General features: G+C 30.3%; 1 protein-coding gene across 1 annotated transcript in view; it reads right to left on the bottom strand.

Annotated features, from left to right (window-relative positions):
- LOC106691345 (5'-3' exonuclease PLD3) overlaps positions 1 to 26,208 on the bottom strand; it is a gene marked incomplete at its 3' end in the record, with an annotated part of 52,091 nt that extends 25,883 nt beyond the window's left edge. The window contains 1 exon segment of the mRNA XM_067045005.1: positions 25,979 to 26,208. Within this exon segment, the coding sequence (XP_066901106.1) occupies positions 25,979 to 26,167 (189 nt within the window).
- Between the last annotated feature and the right edge of the window lie 224 nt (positions 26,209 to 26,432).

Here is a 26,432-nt window from a genome sequence, read left to right as displayed (position 1 = left end):
ATATTCCTTTCATAAAAATGTTTTTATTTTTATTATTTTTTTTTAGGCCAGTAAGTGCACAACCGTAATATTTGATATTATTTTCGGCATCTCTGAATCATATATCTCTATTTAAAGTCAAGAAAAAAAAATACGAAAATGGATCATACTACTCCCACTATTATGAAAAAGAGAGAAGATTAAAATGTTGTATCACATGTATAGTCCGAATAAAAATATATAAAAACCAGATGTAAAATATCTGAAATGTCTACCGCCTGAGCTGACAGGGTTCCAGCGAGGGCTCTTCGAGTGTTTCTCCCGTTCGCTTCTTATCCGCCGAATGGTGGAATTCAAGTTTCCCGCCACCCTATGCCCACTGATTGGAAACTATCTCAGCGAAAGGTCGTATTGGTTGGGGGAAGCTTTTCGACTCCCTTCTCCACCACCTACGGAGTACCTCAGGGCTCGGTGCTGGGACCAACACTGTTTGTGCTATTCACAGCTCCTGTAGTATCAATCCAGCACCCGAAGGCAGTGATTGCTAACTATGCGGACGAGATCGGGTCTACGCCTCAAGCGTTAATGCTCCAACGGCGCTCAGCCATGCTCAAGAAGCAGCAAACATCATCACCGCTGAGCTCAAGGTTTTTTGGGCTAAAGATGAACCCTCCTAAGACAGATACAATAGTGATGTCGTTCCAGAAAGGAAAGAAACCACTGCCAACCCACTTCAAGATAGACGAGGTCGAACTGCGGATCTCCACCTCCATCCTCTAACTGGGAGTCACACTCGATCGTCACCTCACCTTCTTCAGGCATGCTCGTGAGATACTCAAAATAGCCCGCTAGAAGACATATAGGCTATATCACCTACTAAAATCACAGCAGATCTCTCTTAGACTGAAGCTACAGATTTACAAAGTTGTTGTCAGACCCACGCTGCTACACTCCTGCGACACCTATACAGGAGCACTATTCAAAAACTGTAGAGCATTCAGAACTCTGTCCTTCAGTGAATAGTAAAGGCACAAAGTTACAGAGGGCCAGAAATACAGTTATACACGATGAACTCCAGCCTCCTTTTGTGGCAGAATACATTGGCAGGAAGCACGTCAGTTTTTCTGACGGACTGAAGGCCTGTACCAACCCACTGTTGAGGGAAATCGCCCCTCCACCACGACCTGGGATATGGCAAGGAACTGTCCCTCTGGTAGATGTACTCACCGAGGGAAGGGGTTTGGGCTCTGCAGTTTGAACCTGCTATAATTCACCACCAGCAAAGCGGACACCACTTCCTCCTCCCTCCCCCCACCCCCTTTTTTTTTTTTTTTTTTTTCCTACGACAGTGGACTTATCCTTATGTCAACCTTAAAATACCTTCGGGTAAAACAAGGATTTAAAACATGTATATCTTCTGTTCATATTATACTTGTAACTGTTTTCTACAGGAGAGTACGAAAAAAAAAAAATATCTGAAATGTCTGAACCGAAATATTAGTGATTTTGTATATTTAAATTTGATTTTAATTATAAAATATGATTAAATATTTTTTCTGCCTTTTTTTACGATTTTACATCCATATTTAAACCAGTCTATGAGGATACCAAAGACCCCAACGGGTAATAAAAAATAAAATCAATTTTCATGAACCTCGTATTTTACAAGGTTCTTAAAGTGAAAGAAATTAAATGTCAGTAAAGAAAGGCCATTACTTTACTATAATTATATTCAATAATCATGTCGGAAGAATATTAGAAATTTTTTTCATGGATCTATATAAATCATTTAAAAATTATTTACAACTGATATTAAATCACCAATTTTTGAACTATAGATTAGTATTTACAATAATTTTAAATTGAGATCAGGCAAAAAAACATTCAGTGGTAATTACAAGTTTTCCTTACATTAATTATGATGGTCAGATCTTCTAAGTTTTAAATAATATGGCTTATAATAGTTTTTAAAATAATTATCTGATTATGTACTCTCATTACTATTTGTCTAACATTAAAATTTCATTCATTTATTCATTTAGATGCTCAAAATATTACTAATTATTTATTCAAAATACTTCATTACAATTAACACATATTATTTCATAACCATGTTTGTATTCATTTATATTCAATTGATCTGTGTCTTATGTTATTACCAAGGCCCAGATTTTTATGCATAACATAGAACAACATTATAATAAAAGAAAAGCTAAACTTCAAAGTGAATATTGTAAATTTTTGGCCAATTTTCAAAAGAGGGAAATTATTTCATGGTTAATTTAGCGGCTTCTGAGTGCCTGCGCCTAGCTACGGCCCTGTTTTAGATTCAAAAGTTGTTATCACTGATAAAAAAATATTTATTGCAACTATTGCTCAAATATATCACAAGCGAATAAAAATCACAAATCGACCAGCATGTTAATACAGTTGAGTTCAATAGTTATTTTTATTTCTGTTATGCATGTAACTCGACCAGAGTTTTATTTTCAGATCTAACTAGAAACAGCAACGACATCTCTTTGAAATTTAAAATGATATCCAAGAAGAATAAAATAATTGTAAGATCCCATATTGATTAGTAATATAATTCGTATGAAATGGTTTAACTAAATTGACCTCATGGCTTTTCCAAATCTTTAACTTATTTAAAATATTTGTTATGTTTAGATCTAAAACAACCACAGCAAATAAATAACTAATTTATTCGCAAATATTTCGTGGTTATAAAAATTATATTAATGAATTAGAACCTAAAAAAAGAATATTTAATTAATTTGTGTTTTATTTATTTTTCCATCTTTTAAGTAAGTTTTTTTAAATTGCCATAACTTGTATTAATACTTCAAAATTCCGATGAATTTCATATTTTGACTAGAGACTCAAGTTACGTTGCTTATCTATTTACAGATACATTTACGTATTATTTGTTTCTAGGTTATTATTATTTGTGTCTGTTTTATTTATGGTTTTAATACTTTCAATTAGTTACTCTTTTTTAATCCAATTATTGCTGTTTTTCTTTTGTGTTCCTAATAGTAAATTTTTATTATTTTTATGTTTTAGTTCATATTATTTTTTTGCATTATGAGCAGTTTTAATTATTAACTTACTTTTTTACATGAAAAAAAAAAGAATTTATTTTCGTTTGATATTGTTGTTAATCCCTACTCCGATTTCTTTCATTATTCTGAACCGTTTGTACGAATATTCGTATATGTTAGCTGTCATAAGATTTTCTGATTTAGATTTTATATATAATAAATTCTCTAACCACCCAAACCCACTAGTTTCTAACCTTGCTTCCTCTTCCATTCCAGGCAATCCTCCGAGGCGCCTGAAAAGAAGATGGCCTCGTGACCTTATATTGTAAACTGTTTTTAGAGTTCTACTACTGGGTAGTTTCTCTACATCCTGTATCATATCATTATGTCATTACGATCAAATTTACTTGTATTTTTTTATACAGTTGTAAATATCAATAAATAAAAAAAAAAAGATTTTATATAGCTTTTCTTAAAATTTTATAGTTTTTTATTGCATATTATTTGAAATATTCTTGGAGTTTTTTTTTTGCATAAAATTCCGAGGCTTTGTTATTACTATAAGAATTCATCTAATTCTATCTATCTATGTTTGTGCACTTTAAACCATAAAGTGATTATTTTGATTTAAATTTTTATTTAATTTATAATCCTTATGTAGTGCTGCTTTATGTCTTTTATATATTTTTTAAAAATAAACTACATCTATTGTATTTTGGTTATGTACAACTTTTTAAAGTATTTTTTGAAAATTTTTATTTCATTGTATTATATTTTATTCAATTAATTAATTCGTGATTTAAATTATTAAAAAAAAATAGTAAAATAAAAATTAGGAATCCATTGTTCATTTTGAACGATTCAGGCATACCTTGCATTGTGATATGTCAAATATACTAGAGTGCTAAAAAAAAAATTAACAGGTTTACATCAATCAAGTGAGATGAAAAAGTTACAGACAGGTTGCTATACTTTCAACAGCCGTTAGGTAAGTTGGGAAGAATAAAGCTGACCGTGCCCTGTCACCGGTGTCAAAAGAGCCGACGTTAAACCGTCCCTACACGCCTTAAATTTTATTTTTACATATAAAGGAGGATCTTTATCAGATTAGCTGTCTATAAAGAGGTGCCTCGTTGGGATGGTATTTAACCTTAATCCCTCTACAATAGGGATACTATGTCGCGTTTTCTTATTGAACGTGGAGAAATAGTTTTGGACCCCAGACTTTCCCTATTCGTGTGCAATATGCTTATTAACCGTGTTTTGAGCAGTATGTATTTTTTATATCTGCTTAACAATATCCTAGATCAGAAAAAAATCTATAGAAAAGGAAATGTCTTGGATAATCATACGCATCCTATAAAGGCTACCAGTAAGTAATTACTTATAAGTAAACTATGGAGCAAGAGAAGATTGCTCTTCCAGTAACCTAGAACGTAATGTGATACCTCATTTTCAAAATTAAGGAAATCGTCTAGATAAAGTTATCATGTGAATTAGGTGGTTATAATAATAAGGTAAATTATGCCGAATAATTCCTTCGAGATATCTTATTTTCGGCTCCAAGCAAACAGATATACTAGTTGCTTGTGAGTTACAGTATTTTACACCTGGTTTAATCATATGTCTTTCCTTAATTCATTTGAAAATGTTTTTATTTTAAATTATAAAAATTAATAAACGTATCAGTGAATTGAAATCAGAAATAATAACACCAGAGGAAATAAGAGAATTTAAGGATTCTTCACGTTAAAATTGGAGCTGTAAAGCGAAATGAACAACAAAAACAAAGCTTTTGATAAGCTTATCAAGAGCTGAGACGCTAAGGCGATCGATAGGAGTAGCGAAGTGCATTTTAGTATCTTCACTCAATCAAGTTTTAGAACATAATAAAAAACTTAATCAACGTTCTTTAAAATCTTAACTCTTTAAAAATTTAAATTTTTTCACATCTGGATTAAAATTTCAAATTTGAATTCATAAAACCATAGAAATTTAAAGTGTTGACTTTTTTATGTTTTCTTTTTTTGTAATTTTACAAATTCGTATGCATTACTTTAGTTTAATTAAAAGGTAACTTCATTAATAATATTGAAGAATTTTATTAATAATGTAGGGAATAAAGATATAGTGCAAACATCATATTAATAAATATTATGAAATAAGTAAAATTAATGTTACGAAATTTCCATTTTTGATTTAGCTTTTACACAATCAACTTTTGATCAATTCCCAAAATGTTGTTTAGCTAAAAACCAGAAACAGAAAATCATTACATATAATGTAAAGTTAAAATGTTTAAAATGAAAATATACCTAAATTTGAAATTTCAAAATATTAAAAAAAAGATCATCGAAGTCGGTCAATTTCGCTTTACTCTAAAAAAGAGATTAAAATGAATCGTCTGGATTTAACATGAATATGTGTAATCATGTGAACATATTTGACACACGGAATAATTTTACTTTCACTTACCTATGTATGAAATATAATATAAATAGTAAGAGAATGTATTAAAATAAAATTTCGAATTTGAGGTCCCCAGATTCGAATGAATCTAGTCTCGTAAATGGTCTGTGTCTATCAAGTTCAAAATCAGATTTTTGCATGTAGTGAAAAATATAAACTATGAAAGTATTTGATAATTAACTTAAGGAGATAAGAGGAAAATCAGTTTACCAGTTGGAAAACACATTTTCGAAAATAAGAGTTTTAATATGGATTTAGTTGATTACCGTTGGAAAGCAACAGATTAATTAAATAAAATAAAAATAATAAGATAGATAAAAAGGTGTAAAATGTAATGAAGAATGACGAAAAACGCTTCAATAAAACAGAAGTTTAACGTTAAACTGGCGAGCGCAAGGCTTTGTTTCGTTTCGCTAGTCGGCTAAATATTTTATTGTCAACACAGTGATGAAATATTATTCTAATTTAAGTTATCCTAAATATAACTTCAGTTGACAAGATGAAATTGATTCGATAACAATTTAGCGTTAAATAAATGCTTGAGAGTAGGATGTAGATTTTATTAAACTGTTATCTTTTTATATTTCTGTCATATTTTTGCAACGAGAAATGTTATTAAAAATACTTTTTTTAAAAACTGTTGCAATTTGAGTCAGTTAATTGACAGTGAAAGGCACATTTGGAAAATTAATAAGAGGAAGTATTGCCATTGTAAATAATTTAGAAATATCTCTTCTTAAACGAGCGAGGATTAATTTCAACTCAAAATTGGGTGGTAAGTGAAATTTGTGTGTACGCAGATTTTTTTCTACGTTGTACTGAAAACTATAATACGAGATTCTTTGTTTCTTTTTTTTATCGATGTAAAAGTTGCTTGATCTAAAGTATAGTACTCTGTTGAGAAGGACAGAATGGCATTTTGATAGATACTATTGAACAAGCTTGCCAAAAAAAAACTTTTATCTGCATGAATTTTACGCACGACTTCCACAGCTACAATTCTGTCACAATGCATGATGACCGGTACAAATTATACATGGAATGTGGGTCCACACAAGGCGCATTATAAACCCTTTTCAGTCCTCTACGTGTTGTATCGCAACATAATTCGTAACTCAAAGGTCAAATTGAACGCCATTGGTGCCTGGTGGTGCTATGTTGTGGGAAATTGACTAAATAAGCTGTTTGTTTCGTTGCTATTGTATCGTCGAGCTATTTGGACAATCACCTCAGATGACATTTCAAGTTATCAGATAGTAACGGTTCAACTCTATGTCTTTCTCGGGAAAGAATCAGTCTACTACAATAACCGTGCTGTGTCGACTATAATAGAAACTATTTTTAGTCTGTAAATCGATATTCATTAAAAAAAACTTTTTGTTTTTAATTAGTATAATAAAAGGCACAATTAGCAATCAAAATTTGTCAAAATTGAAGGCCGTAAATTATGGTAATACATTGTAGGAGGATAGGCCGGGTGGAGGTCAATAAAGGTGTCAAAATAGTAAAAGAGAACTATTTATTGTAAACTAAGGTTTCGCTCAATTTGCAAGGCTTCGTCAGGGCTAAATGAAAAAACAATATACAAACATTTTAAAATTAATAGAGCATTAAAATAAAAAATATTTATTTATTATAAAATAACAATTTTTATGTTTATAAAGTATATAAAAAAAAAATTAATAATGAAAATATACCTGTAGGTAGACTTGAAACAACTAACTAATAAATAAAACCTGGTGTGTCAGAAGTTCTTAATATAGATCTAAACACTTTAATTGTAGGAGACTACTCATTAAAACTAGTTTTAAATATGGTAAAGAGGTACAAGTACTAATAGAACTAATAAACTAACTAATAAAATAATAATAATAAAACTAATAAAAGTTCTTCTCCTTACTTCATACGGTCAACTATCTTCTTTCAACGTGGTAATAAATGTTTTTATTCATAGAACTTACAAAAAAAAAAAAAAAAAATCAAATTAAAGCAACATTTTTCTGCAAAATATCTTATGGTATAGAAATAGAGGCAAAGCAGGTCTCCGAGAGCTTCACTCACATTCACACTACTCACTTAGGTCAGTAGATGAAATATGGGACTAAAATGCAGTTGACTTCACCGCAGAAAGAATCCGATCCTTATTTACAATAATTCATAAATTAAATGTTAAAGGTTTAGCTACGCTAGTAGGTATAGAAGTATGATAATGAGAAGGCCCAGACAAACTTTCAGTAATTTAGACACCACGAATTGATAATATGTGTTCATGACAGCTATGCGTGATATTATGTCATGCTTTGAAAGAAAAACATTAATATCAAGAATTAGTTTATTTTTACTGTTTTTTTGGGTTCACCAACTTTGGCTAGCTTCGCCCTGTACAACTCATATAAAAACATGAACTACAAATTAAACTTTTCATGCTTGGTGCCCAGATATGCTGTATATACCTTTTTTAATTTTTCTCAATATACTTATTTAGTTTTTTTGTTGATATTGTGTCCCCTAATTCTAGCTAAGGGTCAATTGCAATTTTAGGGACTAATATAAGTTGCTCTAAAGGAATTCGATGATAAAATATTTACCCAAGTTGTATGCGTTTTAGTTGTACCTATAAGTATTTGTATTGCAAAGGGTAGACATTTAATGATTTTTATAACATGATTTTCGTAGCAAATCTTAGATAACTAATTGTTATTACATTTTTTATTATAAAATAATGTAACGTATCAATTATTTTATATTTAATTGTTATTTCCTTAATTTTTTTAGGGAACAATACCAGTGGTTTTGATATCAGGTTCACCTCTTTAGATAAATTTAATAGGTATATTTTTCACCACCACTTGAAACCCTCAATAAAATTACTAAGGAAAAAAAATCAGGAAGGTTAATTTTTAGGTTGGTAAAATTTCTTTTTTTTTCAAATGAACAGTTCAGAATAGTCAGGGGTGAATGGGTTGATTTAGGTAAAGCGATACTAGAATTCGAAATGTTGAGTTATCATTAACTAATAACCTCTTTCAACCCTCTCCCCCCCCCATTGAATATTACTCAATTCTTAATCATATTTTCTTGTATTTCATTTTCAGTAAACCTTAAATTGATTATTATTGAATTTAAAAAAGAACTAACACCAACTGGTAAAACAAACTGTAAAAAAGTATATTAAACTTCAATTATCTACCATATTTCAATCCTGTCTCCCAACTGAAACTTAAATTTATTCAACCCTGTTTTCTAAGTTGGCACACTTACTGCATTCTTCCGTCAATTAGGCGTGAGTTTACTCAGCCTTGTTGAAAAAATACGCCGCGAGCCGATCAAGGGAAACGCAATTATGATTCCGGGTTTGATCAGCTTCCAACCTCTTTATGCGAACATGATTGATTCCTAAGTACTTTGTGACCCATTAGTATCTTTCAAATGAGATGTATAACAAGAGATGGATTGATTAGAAACTGAATTAGAGTTTTAAGGGACTGATAAAGATGCCTGATTCTTATCCTTGCGGAATCTTTGGAACAACGTCGTCCTACCTCCTGATTTATATCCTAGTCAATATCAGCAACTCATAGTTCAAATAGTATAACAGCTGATGACGAATAGTCGCAATTTTTTACTTTAAGGTGTTTTTTGTTATATTTATTTTTTTTTAGTTATATGGGATATCATAGAGAATACCCCTGCCTGGTAACACAAACTCTCACTCCGACTGAAGAGCAAGATGGCGACGTTTCAGTGGAAATCTTTGATAAAGGCCAGCTGGCTGCACAGCTCTGCGTCTCATGTGGCGGTGTAAGGAATTAGAGGAAAGGGTGACTGTTGATCTAATCCTGCAGGAGGAGGATTACGAATTTAAAAGAAAGAGAGAAGGCTGGGCTGGTCTATACCATTAGGTTACATCTAGTAGCTACATGGGTCCTCACGGACTGCTGGGTGCTTCCCTTCTCTATGCAACTGCGATGCACAAGAGACAACCCGGGTCTATGTCAATTCCTATACTGCACCTGAGGCTCTGAATGCAACAAGCTGCTGAGAGAAACAGGGCTCTAACGGAAAGAAACTCACCTCAATTAAATAATTTCTGTTAAAATACCAAAAAAACAGACTCGAGCTACAGAAATTTAGCATAGAACAGAACGAACATGAAGGTAATTGGAAGATTGAAAATTATCTGATAGGTTTAACATAGATAAAAGTAGTTATATATTTTTGAAAGCTATTACATGTTTTTTTATATGAAATGTCTTTCAGTTTGTTTTTGAAAGGCAATGTGGAGAAAAATAAATCGCGTTTTGTTTGCCTGAGCCTTAAACAGATTTTGAAGGATAATTATCTCAGGTTGTTTATAGTTTTTTTCTTCTAATTTTCCATTTATTTATTATCTTGTTGCCTTTAAGTACCCCACCATCTATTAATTTTTCGAGAACAAAGCTATAGAAATATCAAAATGGAAACTAAGTCATTGATCTATTTTAGGTTCAAATGGCTGATATAACTGTCTTTAATATCTTCTCATTAACGTAGGAAGGGGCTATCGATTTTCTTGATTGATGGAATTCCGATATATAGGTATGGTGTCCTTGGAATTATTCAGGATTGTTCCTGAGCTTGGAATTTTGTAATTTGTGGTGATGGTATAAACATTATGTGGTTAAAGACCCACATATTACCATATGAATATAGTTAACTTTTGAAAATTTAATGATAATAAATTATTTACAATGCTGAAACTTTTTAAACTACATAAAAAAAAAAATAGAGCCCCTCCTCAAAATTGGAATTTTCGTGCTTTAAGATACTTAAAATTAAAAAAAAAATAGAACAAAATTACTATCCGCCTAGTATCGGAATACATGGTTGATTTTTTTTTTTATTATAAAAATATAAATAATTTAACCAGTTATTATTGATTACAAAATAAATGTCTAGAGAAAAAAAATTATCATCTTAAATGTGAAAAAAACAACATACTTTTCATTACATTTATGATCTTTTTCTCAATGATTGATCTAACTATTTTTCTAATATTCCAAATAAGTTAAAATTTTAATATTAGTATTAGGGTCAACTTTAATATATTTCAGAACCTATCAAATGATAATTGAATTATTAGTGTTCCATTATTTTTTTTTCTCTTAAATAAAATATGTTTAGTAAATACTGATTTAATTTTATAGTGAAGTGCAAAAAAGTTTTATATGATTTTGTAAAAGAATTTTTACATGAATTCTCGAATAAGTTTCATTAGAATTTATTCATTATTTTATTATTAGTATCACATTAACCAGTTTACAATCTCTGTTTAAATTTCTTATTTTATCAACACTACACTGAGTAACCTTCCTCACAATACCAGGTTTGCCGATATCTCCATCATATTTTCAGTTTTATTCCAGTTTAATTATTCATCCATATAAATCCAGTAATTCAGTTACAGTATCAAACAATGTTTAAAAATTGTATTTATTCATTTACTAGGAGAGTACACTTAGCCAGAGTTGGGCAAAAATTAGCTATTGATTAAACTAATAGCTAAAATTGTCATGGACACGATATCTATTTATCAACGGTTCATTCATGAATATGGGTCGTATCCATGGTAATTTTTGCTATTAATTTCAGTTATAGCTAATTATTTCCTTTCCCTGCTCACCTTACGGATGACCAGTCCCATTTTACAACTTTATACAATTGTTCATTTAATTGTACTACTCGTTCCTCAAATTGTATACAGATATACAATTTGAGGAACGAGTAGTATACAAATTGTATATCTGTAATTTAAATTTATTCTGTAGTTGAGTTTGTAGTATTTTTTCCAATGTAGTGTAAGTAGAAAAAATAAAATAAATTTCAAGTCTTTAATTTTAATTTTTACCTCAAGTTAGAGGCTCTTCGTTGTGCCTAGTTACTTGTATTTTTAAAATAAAATGAAGCATTTACTTTTCACTCGCTTTGATATAGTTTGTTAAATAATTCAAATTATTACATTTTTATAAAACATTGTAAAAAAAATTAAATGATTTTTAAATTTTTTTTGCGATTTTTCTATAAAAAAATAGGAAGTATTAAAGGAACCCTGAGGCTTTGGTTTGGCTCTTTACATCTCATGTATCGAAGCCTAACCGTCAGGTTTCCCCCACCATTTCAACACTTCCCCTCCGTTTCCTCAACTAATGTGGAAAAAGGCCAATACAAAAAAAACTGGATTTCCAAACGCTTTCTTTAGGTATTCGAACCTCGACATATATCATGCATATAGCGCTGTAGAGCAACTCTTGAACAATTTTTTTTTTTTTTTAAATTCACAAACAATTTATTGAACGTCCAATTATGAATAACATTATTATTATTTTTTTTTTTGAAATTGAAATTGATAGATTTATTTATTGATAGATATTACAATCTGCCACACAGTTGTGGGCAATAGGTAATATTGATGAATGATCTCATACATACTAAAATAAATAAGTAAAAAAAAAAAAAAAAAACTCTCTTAAAATATATACAAACAAAAGGATAAGTTACGGACTGTCAGCTGACAGGTCCATATCAGCTGATCGAGAACAGCTGACCGATTGTATATATATAGACGGACAGGCTCCGCAAATAGATTAGTATTTTACAGCAGTTCAAGCGAGTTAGATCTTTTTCCTTCTTCTCTTTTTTGACATTGTGCTTTCGCCAATACTTAACTGATAGACAAATGAACATAATCAGACTATCTGTATGAAAAATAAATAAATAAAATAACATAATGATAAAATAATATATACAATATTTACAGAATCGACCTGAGGATCCCTGACCCCACTCTATCCCCCACGTGTGAGGGGTAGAGCAGAGCTCAAGAGATCCCAGCGCATCCCTCTCGCCGCATCACTGGTAATGGGCCAGTGGAGGCTGAGCAAGTGCGCTAAAGCCGCTGGTGAACAATTAGTGCTTTCAAAAACCGTTTTTCGGGGATTATGTATTTTTATATTTTCCTAATTTACGCCAAAAGTTATTATTATTTTTAGATTGAATATACATTCATCGCAATGGATAGCTACCAACAAAAGCCTTATTCGTTTCCTGAACCAAGTCCCTACTATGATTACGAGTCCTGTTTTGAAATGGCCATATTTTGTGATTTTTATCTTATTTTATTATTTATTTTTTTTTTTTTTGTGGAAAATGTTAAAATTTTACAATAAAAATTTCTAGAAGTTAATTTATTTCACCTTTTTAAGCGCTAATATGTATTTTTTCCCCGAAAATCTTTTTTCTCATTTTTAAACGTGAAAAAACCGCTTCTTGCCGATTTTTTTTTGAAAATATATAAAATTTGCTATCACTATTTTTTTTTCTAATTATCTTGTTGAAAAAGTGCATTACAGATTTATATTATATTATATAATTCATTTATAACTAGAATTGAATCATACATTTAGGGACAAATTCTATAAAACATAGCTCTGCTTTAGAATTCGCAAATCAAAAGGTGTTTCTTCTTCTTTAAAGAGAAGTGTAATAAATCCAACTAGTTTGTGTTACTTATATCTGACATCTCGTATTAATTGCTAAAGGTCTCTGTAAGATCTTATATATAATTCAAATCGAACTCTAACGCGTTGTCAGCTATTATTGGATATACGTGTATGAGAACTTCACAGCATTGATAGCATAACAATCCACAGTTAAGAATCCTTAACATCTAATCTATCATGAAAATAAATATTTATTAACTGCAATAAATCGTTAATAAGTTCATAAAATACGAAGATGTAATATAGGCGTGTATTTTACACTAGTAGTAAAGTAATTAATTCGAAGCGTGGTTGATTGTTAAGCTTCAACTGAAAAGACCAGATTCAAACTACTAATTCCAGATTTATGATGAATCCAAACTTCATCAAAGGTGGACTTAATTGATGCCAAACAGCATATGTCAAATAAGTATGAATCATATCATCATAATGTTATATATTTCAATAACCGAATCGATGAGAGTTTTTTATTTGCTATTTAAAACACATGGACTGACCATATTATTGTTTCAGAAATGAAAAGTTTTAACTGGACATATTTCAGCAGGACGCATTCACATGATGGAACTGGTAAAAAGATATCTTTTATCTGGCTCCTTCACCATTGTGGTGTGAGGTGAATGCGTGGGCTCTTTTTGCAGGCAACTCAATTCAAAAACCAGATATTGGTTAAAATACTCAATTAAATTTCAAGCAAAGACCGTGAGAGTACTGATGTTATTTGGGATCATAAATCATTAATTTAAAACTGGTCAAATAGAATAAGGTTTCCTTTAATCCATACTAAACCCAGATGTATACAATCGTTCAAATATTGTATACCTTGAAATAAAATAAAAATGTACTTTTACAATAAAATGTTTTTATTGCTTTTCTCCTTACTTAATGTTACGTGTACACAAATTCTCATAGAATAGGAAGTTTTTTGGGGGGACAGGAGAACAACAAAAGGAAGTTCCTAGCTGTTTCAGTATATTTATAAAAAAGTAAATATAAATAGGTTTATTTATAGTTTAGTCGCGAGTTTTACAATATTTATTATTCTAATCTAAAGCTTCTTGTTTAGAAAAATAAGGGCAGAATATCTACCAGAATAAACCAACAGGATTCATTATATATATCATTCCTTGCTTAAACAGAGGTACATGTTTCAAAAGAAACTATTTTCCTGTGTTTGATGTATCTCGTAGATTTTGTTGACTGGGATTGCTTTGAGACAGCCATACTAGTTGTGGAAAAGTTTTCAGAACGACTACAGTAGAGAAAGTAACCTCAGACAACGGCATTATCTTTAATACGTTAAAAGACCGGAAACTGCTCGTCGATTCCTATTACAACACTATTACTATTGATACTATTACACCAGTTACAAAAAATGGAGTCTAAACTTCATATTAATTACAAAAGATTCATTTGCATAACCACAAGAAGGCCTATTAGGACTTAAGGATTTGAACTTTGGGGTTCCACTAAACCAGCGAATTAATCTCGTATCCGATCCTTACAATCCAAAATCTTAAAAAGAATCAGGTATCAGTTTTTCCATGATGAACGCTTTAATAACCCTAATTCACTTATTTTTTTAAATAATTTATTTATTGTTATTTACAACTGTATACATATATTGCCGTGTACGGGGCTTCAGGGTTTCTAAATCCGACTAGGGGTTCCCTGTACACGTATTATATTGAAATTTATTCATATATTAATGTATTTATATTATGTATTTGTATTTTTATATTCATATTATATATTTATATTATGTAGTTATATTCTATGTATTGATATTATGTACTTATGTATTTGTATTATGTATCTCTATCGGTTCTGATGGGAACAGACTGACAAAGTATGCACTATATTTAATTGAAATACTAGATCTATGGAACTCCTCGCCATGGTACGCTAGATATAAATATCTATAATTAATCATTGGAGTTCCTTTCCAACGGTATCGTGTTCACCAATTTACTAGACTATTATATATGAGGTGACATGCAGGGATTCTTAATTATAAAGTAAAGTCTTTGTTACATATTTTATAATTACAATTATACATTGTATACTCTCTTCAGCTCTGTCCCTCCTGCCCATTCAGCTTATTTTCTCCCCTCTCCTTCCGACTCCTCCTTCTTTTGATTGGTTCACCAATTTGATTGGCTTCTCCTGATTGGTTTTCTACGTTCAGAGGTCCAATGACCTTCGGCGAAAGTTAGTCCTTTTCCTACCTTTCATGTTTAAATTAAGGCGCCTTTCTTCTTTGACTGTATTTTCCCCGAGGTTTTTAGAGTGCCCATGTGTAAGATAAGGGCTGTTTATTTGTTTATCTCTGCCTACACGGTCAACCGTCCCCAGGGCTTACATACCCTCTGTTATCTATATATATCTGTACATTACTTTAAATGTTTTGACGATCGGGTCTCTGCCTAGGCCCAGCGGTTCCTTTGGCATGCCGACAAAAGAAATTTCTTAGCGCTAAAAATTTCTAGCTAGTGCCTCCCATTACATATCAATATACACATCAAGTAAATCCCTTATTTTAAAACCTTCATTCCACTTCAATACCTGATAGTGCTCCAATGCGCCTGAAAATAAGATGGTCTCGGGACCTTCTATTCTAGAAATGTTATCGGAGTTCTACCAATGGGTAAGCAAGTTTCTCTACAAGATTGTATCATAGTTTATCAAAAATTTGTATCGGTCGTAAATAAGCAATTAATTTTTATAATATATTTTCAAATTTGAAGAAAAACACTTGACGTAGTCGGGAGCTGATAATAAAAATGAAGACTCATGAATATGCATCACACATTTCTGTAGAACACAGTCATTGATAACCTGAAAACTATAGGCGATAATGACGGAAAATAAATGAAACAATGTTTTCAATACGTTGAGCAAAATTAATTCAATAAGTCATAGCAAAATTAAATTTCCAACATCCCTACGCGTAAGAGGAGGAAGTATTATTTATGCTCAAGCTGAGGGGATTTTCTTTCCTCCAGTATTATATAATGTGTGGAAATGAAAAAGTTCGTTTTTTCTATTTTTTATTAACGATTTTGGTAGTGTTTAACGTCCTCTTTAAGGTGGTTCCAACTTCATTCTCCAAGTATATTTTCGGAAAAGTAACAAAATTTCAAAAAAATAAAAAATCTTGGAAAATTAAATAGTTGTTCTTTTTTGGTATAATTGTTCGATATTAATATTTAATAATTGAAGTAATACAATTTCAATTGCTTTCCGTTTTTTTTTCTGATTTGTTATTTTTTTATTTTATTTTATGTAAAATAAGATAAAGCTAATTTATTATTAATTGTAATTGTGTATTTTGAATAGTTTAACAATATTTTTAAAATCCTATTTTGATTGTTTCTATAATTACTGATTTTATTTTTTTAATATTCACCAGAATCATGCATATTTTTGGGTTTCCTGAAAATCTTACGAATTCGGATCTATTTTCTCTTACCTCACTACCCTTAACACCAATAGTTTGAGTGTATGTTAAATTTATTTAACAATTGGGGATCCCAAAGCTGAGAATAAATACTTTATGTATTAAAAAATATTTGGATCACGAATGTATAGTATCACATAGCCGAATCACTAATTTCCCTAAAGTTTTGTGATTATAAAATATTCACCAAAAGTACATAAAAAATGATAATTTATGAAGTGACCTTATTTATACTTCAGTATTTGATAGTAAAATACTGCTACATGTGTAATATTTATACAAGTTGGCACCTCATATTATATTCAACATTTATAGTTAGAGTGTTATATTGATTTACTTCGTCATATAAGACTCATAGTATTTGTAGTTTGAATATATGTGTTCGGTGGTAGTTACCAAGAAACCTTTTGTAAATTGGTGTGTGAACCTGGGAGTGGTCAGCCTATCTACTCCATCTTGTGGTTGTTAGGCTCCTGCTCAACCACGACTGGATTCAGGCAATTCGTATGATGTGGTTGAGGGAGAAGCAGTGGGATCTCCCAGAGGATTTCTATACGTAGAAGATTGGATTGGGGATCCTAAAGCTGTGAATAAATACTTTATGTATTGTATTTTTAAATCTAAAACTTACTTCCCTTAAGTTTGGTGATCTATCGAATATTATGTATATAAACAAAAATCAAAACTTATGAAGTGTCTTTAATTCTACTTCAGTATTTAATAATAAAATATTTTTACACTTGTAATGTATATACAAGGTAATGGTATAGGTTTTTAATCCTCCTTATTTAAGGATGCTTCAGTATTATCCTCCTCTTTTTGATTGTTAAGAGTAAAACCAAGGTTACAAGAATATAAAATATATTTTTACCCAAACTCGTACTTTTTTTCAGTAATGCAATGTCTTAACCTCTAATCTACCTCACAATCAATAATTTAAATTGCAGTTAAGTAATTTAAATAATAGTTTATTTATTGTATTTCTCCTCCTTTTTTAATGCAGAGAATTACATTATACGACAGATCATTTTACTATTCATTGCGCTGATGTAGAGTCAATTTTTATCCAATGGTTCTATCACAAAATAAAAGACAATACCCTGGGGAGGTAACGAATCGGTGTCACTTTTGGTCCGAACGGTCCGTAGTCCATGGTCGGTCATCTTGAATTCAATAATTTCTCATTATTGGTGATTGATAAATAAATAAAAATAATTCCATACATCAATATTAAATTATTTACTATGAGAAGTATCGACCAATGAGGCGAGGAATCTACCTTTTGGCCAAAATATTTTTTTAAATAAAATCCAGGTTCACCATAAGGAACACAGAGAGTCCTCGATTGACTTCCTTCCTTTCATTTTACAAATTACTTACTGGTGTTTACGTTTTCTTTAATAATTTTTCAATTTTTTCTTTGTCATTTAAATATTTGAGCTCTCATATAAACGTATAAAAATGGATTTATACACTCTATTTTCAAAGTTATATCAAATTACTATTTTTAATTTCCTCGACAATTTATGGGGAGCGAAGTGAATCAGTGAGTAAGGTGCTGTTCTACGAACTCCTAGGACCCCGATTCGAATCCGACTGTAGTAGGGAATTATTTATTCTTTTACTGTAGCTATGAGGCAACTCTGTGGGTTCGGGGGGCCCTCTGCGGTCTACCTAACCTTATATAGTAAATACTTTAAATAAAGTGTGTGATTGAGGAAAAAATGGCGGTCGAGCGTGATCATGGACAAATCACCTTGTACAATCGTTGTTCAAGAAACAGTACTTCCTTACAAAGTAATGAAACCTTACAGTTTATTTTCTAACCAACAAGGACGATGTTACATCAAATTTGCTGTATTGCTCATTTTATTAATTGCTTTTACTTTTCCTTTGCAAACAACACTCGAATAGAGTGCACTGTAACTGATACAGCATTAAAGGCAACAGGATTCACGACGAACAATATAGCTTTTAAAATTCGAGGCCATTAGCTATGTAAACAGAATTTTTAGTGCCGAGCAACTTGGAGCAGACTTCACAAAAAATATTTTTCTGTTCACCTTTTATCATAATTTTTGATGGATATGCTTCTAGATCTTCTCATGAGATATTCAGCATTAAATTAACTGTAAAAATTTACTTCTTCAACATCTTTAAGGTGTATGAGACTTGATACAAAAATTAATTTATAATGCTTTCCATTATTCTTCTTGATTTCCATATTTTTGTTTTATCCTTAGATGATTTTTATGAAATACTTTATGTTTGATTGAAACTACGTTACTAAAATTTTCGCTGTAGCATAATTAATCAATCATTTCTTTGGGAAAGTAATTTCCGATTACTTGTTTCTAGGCATTTTCGTGTCTTTTTCATCCGTACTTCTAATAGCTATAGGTTATATCCTTTGCCACATTTATGTTATGGTAATAGGTATAGGTAATATATTGATACCTATTTCTTTTTTCTTGTAAATTTGGTAGCATTTTTGTCGTTAATTTTTATTTATTTGCTTTTTATAAAGAAATGCTTTTCTTAGGTTCATTCAGATAATTCTATCCATTTTAATGAAAACATTGCAAATGAATATTATTTTCATAATTAAAGATGATTCATAAAAAGGTGCCATGAAGGATTTTTTTTTAACTTTGATAGTCTTGTCATTCTTAATTTTATCCCAACATTTTTATTTTAAAATGATATCTTTGTTAAATATGTTCTTTTTTTTTAATTTTGGTTTTAATTAGCAAAATGTTGTTCGTAATAATAACAATTATTTTTAGGAAAAAACGTCTACAAATTACATGGGTCACTATAGGCTCGAGAATTGTTCAGAATGCGTCAGAATTCATTTTTCTTTTTTATCACCTTCTTTTATTTTATTTTTTTAAGTTTCTTTTTCTAGACCTTATATTTCTCCATATTGTGCACTTTATTTCTTAAGTTTCAAAAAAGGAGTTCGCATGCGTGAGCGAAAATAGTGGACGGAATCTTATGAAATTAATACTACTACCATTTTATAATAAACCACAACTTCCTTCCGTACTTGAGCAAAATGAGCCGTTTTCGAAATATATGTGCTCCAAGGAAAATTCGTTATCGAAATTAGCAGATAAAAACAGATCAACAACGTATTGACTCGCGAAATCCCTAAAAATATTATCAAAATCAGAATAACGGTTCGATCGACCATTTTCAAAAAGCAAAATAACGAACATTTTATTTATGATACTTTCTACTCGAAAGACGTACCTAATAGCAGCGTTGAGAAATAAAAACACTTCTTTAGAGTGCTCAGCATTTTCTAAATCAATATTGATTAATATTGCATCACCACTTCTGTTCCCCTGAATATTATTCTGTTTATATTTGTTTAATCCTTATCGGAACTTTGTTTTAATGCTTCATTTTCCTTACTGGTATTTTATTTAATTATAAATATAAGTGTACCTAATGTAATTTTACAATTGATGGTAGTTTGAATGTCTAATATTAAATAACTAGGTGTGAATATTTTTTTTCTTTTACCATTAGAAAAATTGATATTATAAACTTCTTTGATTTGCTTTACTTAATATCTATCCTTTGGAGTAAAGATAGATAGTTAATCTACTTCAAGTAATTTTTTTAATAGCATTTCTTATTTCAAGTTGTCAGTTTTCGTTTGCATTTGAAAATAGAAAGCCTGAAAAATAAAAATAATGAAAGCATTTGTTTATGCTTGAGTATATCATTGGATCGGAGGGCAAGAAAACGCGGTCAAAAGACTTGCCCGTTTCAAAATTATGTAAAACTGCCTTTAAAACATGAACAAAAGTATAAACTAAGTTACAGAATTATTATAAATTTTTTTTCAAAGTTTAAGGAGCACAAGTATTATTTGTGATAGCTGAATCAAATTTTTGATTTTTCAACTGCTATCACCTCATCCTCAGTAAGTAATAATAATCAATTGATCTTTTTCCCCTGTTATTTTATTTATTTATTTTTTTACAGGACTAAGACTTCAGACTACACATTAATCAATATTTTGACCGTGTAGAATAAAATACTAACTTCATCTGTTGTCAATAAACGTCAGTTGTTAATTCGATAACGCTTAGATATATTTTTCAAAATAACAAAAATTAAATATAAGGGATAACGATAAAAAACCGTTTTCTACCGCTGAAATTCTGTGCAGAACTACAATTTAGTCAGTTTCTTTTTAATAACCATGGTCAAATTTCATTGTTAGTAAACAATATCGGTTTTCGTTGTAAGGTATTAAAAGATGTTTTATAATTAACCGCTCTTTCGGGTAAACCAAAATTAACATATTTAAATAAATTTTGCTCTCACCGTTTTTTGTTTTTTCTTTACATAAATTCATTTAAGCTGTTTAACAAAGCTCCAAGGCAGAAATAGATTTAGAGAGTGACCTGTTCTTTTTTTTCAGACATTTACTAGCGTCACGAAAGTCGACCCTGGGTTTTTCAAAGCATGATGTAGCCGTCGGTAGAATCCTTTTTCGATCTTAGGAGAATATAGAGACTATCTTTCTAAATTTTATTGTTTTGTCTGAATTGACAGTTTTACCATAATGGTTGTGTCTGCGGTGCTAATCCTGTCGAAATCCGTCCAGCCTTGCCTTTCGACGGAGGGTATAATATCAATAACTCTCACAATGGTCGTGTTGTTAATCATCTATTTACATTTTCTGTAATTATTTTGCCTAAAGTGACTGAATTCTCTGAGTCTTTGAGGTTTTGACCGAACTCCATTGCCCTTAATTGTATATATATAATTGTACACTATATTGTGTGGTCATAAGGATATTATCAGAACTTTATAATTGATAGGCCAGTTAGTTAAGGATAATTTGGAGTATATGTCATGCACCTTTTTAAAATCGTTTTTTAAGGACAAGTCCCAAATATCACACTTCTTGAGGTTTAGGAATCGGTATATTACAAAAACAAACATGACAGTATCATCCGTGATTAAGAGTCAAGACAATGAAAACACTTTTCGTCTCATTAAATTCATTATTTCGTACATATTCGGCTCATTTTCGCCCATTTTAGATATCTCAATTAAAATATTAATTTGGGTAATCATTGACGTAATAATTCTTATATTTTTAAGCATTGAAGCATACATAGTTTTGTTAAAAGTATAAACTCGCATCCTTCCGACTGCTGTTTTATGTGTTGTGAGCTGAGAAAATTGATGTCCGTTGACCTTTTATAGACTTTTTAATCAATCGATTTATTTACTCTGGGGACTTATCTATAAAGTAATAAATTTTCCTATTGAATTTATGCCATTAGTAGTCAGATTAAAATATTTATTAATAAAAAAAAAAATGTTTACTGAAATTTAAATCATTTTTTGATTCTTTAAATTTCAGTCTCGAGTGTATTTATTACATAATCTTGGGACTGGCTGTGGAACTTTACACGAATTGGTAATAGTATAGAATATGAATATGGCTACATCAAATTAAAATTTAAAAATTACATTAAAATATCTTAACTAATTAATTTACAATATAATTTGTATCAATCAATTGATTTGTAAAAGTAAACAGTTAAATAACTTGAAAAATCCTTCAATTATAGGAATGCTATGGTTGGAGTGCAGGGCTGTGTTGCGGGTTTAGCAACGTTGAATGTTTAAACTCACCTCAACCCTACGTTGTGCCAGAGTTTGAACAAATAATGTTTAGTGCAAAAAAGTATTTTTAAAAATATTGTTTTCAAAAATAATAAGGAATTATATAATCAAAGTGGTTGAGGGTGCGTTACTAAAATAGCATGACATTTTAAATGCTAAGGGTAAGAGTAATATTGGGAACAAGTTCTCATGCAGTTCTCTTGTCCAAGTCTCACTTATTCAATTATCATCACTTACTGCTCATAACGTATTCCTACACTCCAAAAAATATTCGGATTTCAAAGAATTACAAAAAATACAAAAAGAAATACAGTTGCATACTTCACCAAAAAGTGATAGTAATGTATTAAAGGTATTGGTATTTTTTAGAATGCTTGAGTAAGAATAGAATACTTCAGTTTCTTACTATACCGGTAACCTAAATAACGGAAGAAGATATTTCCAAGAAGTAGCATGTTAAAGTACGTTTTAAATAAGCAATAGTTGAAGCCTGCTGTTGTTAGCTTAGCTGCTTACCAACTATTGAGACATCGATCCAAATTCTAGGACTTAGACGATTATCCCGAATAACTTGGATTCGTCAACTAGATAAAAAAGATTTTAATTTAAAGCGATAACATAGAATGGTGTAATCAGTTGAATTGGACCTATAATTTTCCATAAGTAAATAAAATTTGTAATATTGTATCCAATTTACTTTAAATAAATTAATTTTGATTTTGACTTTAGCCAGGTCTTAAAAGTGGCGTGTCTATTATTTAAAGTTATTGTTGATTTTTTAACTTAAGTCGCGCACTTAATCATAGAATTTCCAATACAATGGGGCACTTTTTTTTGGGTTCTAATGGTACCTGATTTTTTTTTACATTGTTTGAATGCAAACGGTGCAGAAAATTGAAAAAAGCCTAGTGATTAAAATCGTTTCAGAATTAAATTTCCCGTTTGAATTCTAAAATTTCATATAGAAATTTATTAAAAATAAAATAAAATGATTTTAGGTTTCTGGCGATCTACATAGGATGACGAAAAAAGTTCCTAATATTAGTTAGTTTTAAAATCTTATTTACAATCAGATTCAGAAAAAAAAGAGTTATATGATCTAAACAAACAATTTTAATTTAAATAAATTTTCTGAAATAAGGAATTTTTATTTATTTATTTATTTTTATGGGGGTGGGGGAGGGAGGAAGAGAGGAAGGGTAAACTTTTATACTTGGGTACTTTATTCATATAAACAGTTTTTATTCTTATCATCTTTACCAATTAATTTCAGTAGAACTTTTACTGTCTTATGAAAGGTACGCTTCAACACAATAGCTTCATACTGAAAGACAGTGTTTTGTCAAATATGGAATAATTGAGTAAAGAAAAAATAACACCATCTGTATTCAGTTTTTTGTTTAATTAAATTTAATAAAGATATATTTGTAAGCACTTTCAGATTTTCAGATGAAAACAATGCGCCTAACTTTCGAAACTTAGTAAATAGCCAAAAACACAATTAAGGTCAAGAGAGAGACAGCAAAATCCTTTTTTAGCACGAAGTTATGCAGTTGTAGTGAAAGGCATCAGAAATTCGTTCAGGCAATTCGGAATAGAATTCAACTTTCGATATTTATCTATATTAATATATTGAAGTAATTAATTTTTGGCCTGGTAAAATTTTGTAAATATATTCAATGAACTTACTTTTGTTGCATAAAAAGTCGTATTGACACAAAACGTATTAAATAATCGCTTTATACCCCAACAGCATTTTATTATTGTTCCCATTCTCTCATTCTTATTTTAAATTAAGTATTTTTTTTCTCAAATATTATTAAGTACTATAATATCTCAAATATGAAGTTGTAATAATCAAATAACAGTTGTCTACCACTTTAACTCATCTTAATTATAAATGTTTCTTGTTTTGGTACTAGTCGGTCTCGATCCTCTTTTAATTTACATCAATTAATAAAATATGAATATTGAATCACTAATTAATTAATTAATCAATTTCTTCACAGAAATACATTTAAAAGGAATAATATTTATATTTTTTCGGTATATTTTGATATTTCTTTTTAAATCCTTTGATTAATTAATGAAATTTTGAATCACTATATAAAATGTCAAATAAAATTTAATAATTGTTTACGTACATTTTTGGTGAATTCGGAATACAAAAATACAATGCGAAATAAGATATCTACATTTGGCTAAAATGGGTTTATAATTCCATTAATGGGCGGGGAGTGTATAGATGATAATACAAACAATTAATAAAAATATTCAAGCTATAAATATAAAACATGTGTTCGAGTATCACGTGTATTTTATTATTTATATTAATGATGCCGGTTATTTTCGTATAACTTTATAACAACCCAAATATCAATTTAGCACTTCCTATCTAATTGGTGAATAATGAATTATGATTCTCTAGAATGAGAAAAACTATTGTCATCTATAAAAGATTTGCAATTACTTAATTCAATTAATGTTGTTTTCAATTGTAAAATAACATTTAAACATAACATTAACAATTTAAGGTGTTGAGCTGCAGTGTGCGGATTCCGCGAACAGAACTCGATTAGTAGGAAGACCCGTTAGTAATGCAAGTAGCTGCCAAAGCCCGCCTTAGCATATTCTATTGCTTACCTTATTCTATACCTTATTCGACATCCGATTAATTACATTTATACATAACTCAGAACAATTCTAAGGAATTCCAAATGTATATCACTTAGAATACAGAGAAGACAAAAAATAAAGTAAGGTAAAAAGTAATTTAAATAAGAATAACTTGATAACTTCAATAAATAAAAAGTAACTAGTATCCATCTAAATTGAAATGAAATATATTCCAGAAATTTCACTACAGTAGAATAAAATGAAAAATGAATCTCCGGTTTCTAGATAGATATACAAAATGTGATAGAAAAATAGAGGTAATGTACTTGTTATAAAAGTTAAGTAACAAAAAAAGTATTTTTCATAAATATATCTATTTATTCCGAGGCACGTTTCTAAAAAGTAATATTACAGGAAATAAAAGGTAGACTTTAGGGCCATGTTGTATAATGAATAAGAAAAAAAAAAACTAATAAAATAAATGAAATTATTAAAATGTAAGTATATTAATATCTTTATAATTAAATAAGTATATATACATACCAATATATTACAATTGAAAATAAGAAATTTTCAAATCTTCGGGAATTGTACGGATACGAAACGGTGGAATGGGCGCAATCTAATGCAGTAACTTTCTTTACCATGAAATATGTATTAAATATCATCACACCATCCACTTTAACTTTTTTTTTTAACTCGTTTTTAAAAAGAACATAAATATAAGTAGTCAGAAAGACACGTTATATTAATATATTTTGCACAATGATTGAAAAATATTTTTACCAAAGACGTAAAACAGGCAAAACTGCAATATAAAGTAATTCTTTTGTTTCAAAAACCATTTATGTCCAACCGACTTTTCGGAAATATAACCAGGATAAAATCTACAATAAATATTTTTGTAGTTGATAATTTCTATCAGGTTTTAATATAAAAAAATGTCATGTTTACCAAAGTGGATCAAAGGTTTTTACGGCATCGATTCATCGCTTACGGTCAGATCTGGTTCATTGATATCACTTTGACAGGTGGCTCCGTTTGTTTACATTATCCCGTCACGGTTGGGAAATCGTTCTCTCCTAGTGAATAACGTATAACCACCCAGAATCAGTGGATTTATTTAAATAGAGCCTTGAAGGAGACTCAGTTTTTATTACCACAGTATTTACGATAGTTGCATTCACTTCTTCACAGAGACAGAGACCTACCTTATTGACAGCGGGGGTGGGTATGAGTAGCAGAAGCGGCCTGCTCACCGGAGGTGGTGGGGGCGGAGGGTCCCTTAGGAGGATGTGGTAGGCCTGGGCCCCGATCTGGAAGAGGCCCTCCTCGACCAGGGTCCGCCTCTTCTTCCGGCCCCATCTCATCCTCGACTGCCGCCCCCAGACCTGCGCCATCGCTCTTCGGGCTCGCTGGCCTCCACCGCCATCTAGGCCAGGAGGTCACTGCCTCTAAAATACCAATAGTATATGCCATAACACTACACCATTCCGCTATAAATTTAGTTATAAAATTAAAGTTAAGTTTCATTATTCTTTATTATTCGTGTTACAGTAAATTATGATTTGAAAATTTATATATAATTAGTTTTGTATATAACACCAACAATAAATTTTAATTTTAATAACAAAATAATCAGTAAAATGGCCTTTTTTTTTGGTG

The sequence above is a fragment of the Halyomorpha halys genome, unplaced genomic scaffold, assembly GCF_000696795.3.
Source record: "Halyomorpha halys isolate HHAL.00 unplaced genomic scaffold, Hhal_1.1 Scaffold2268.1, whole genome shotgun sequence".
Lineage (NCBI taxonomy): Eukaryota > Metazoa > Arthropoda > Insecta > Hemiptera > Pentatomidae > Halyomorpha > Halyomorpha halys.
The sequence above is the reverse complement of the archived record's forward strand: the minus strand, read 5'-3'. Positions and strand labels throughout refer to the sequence as shown.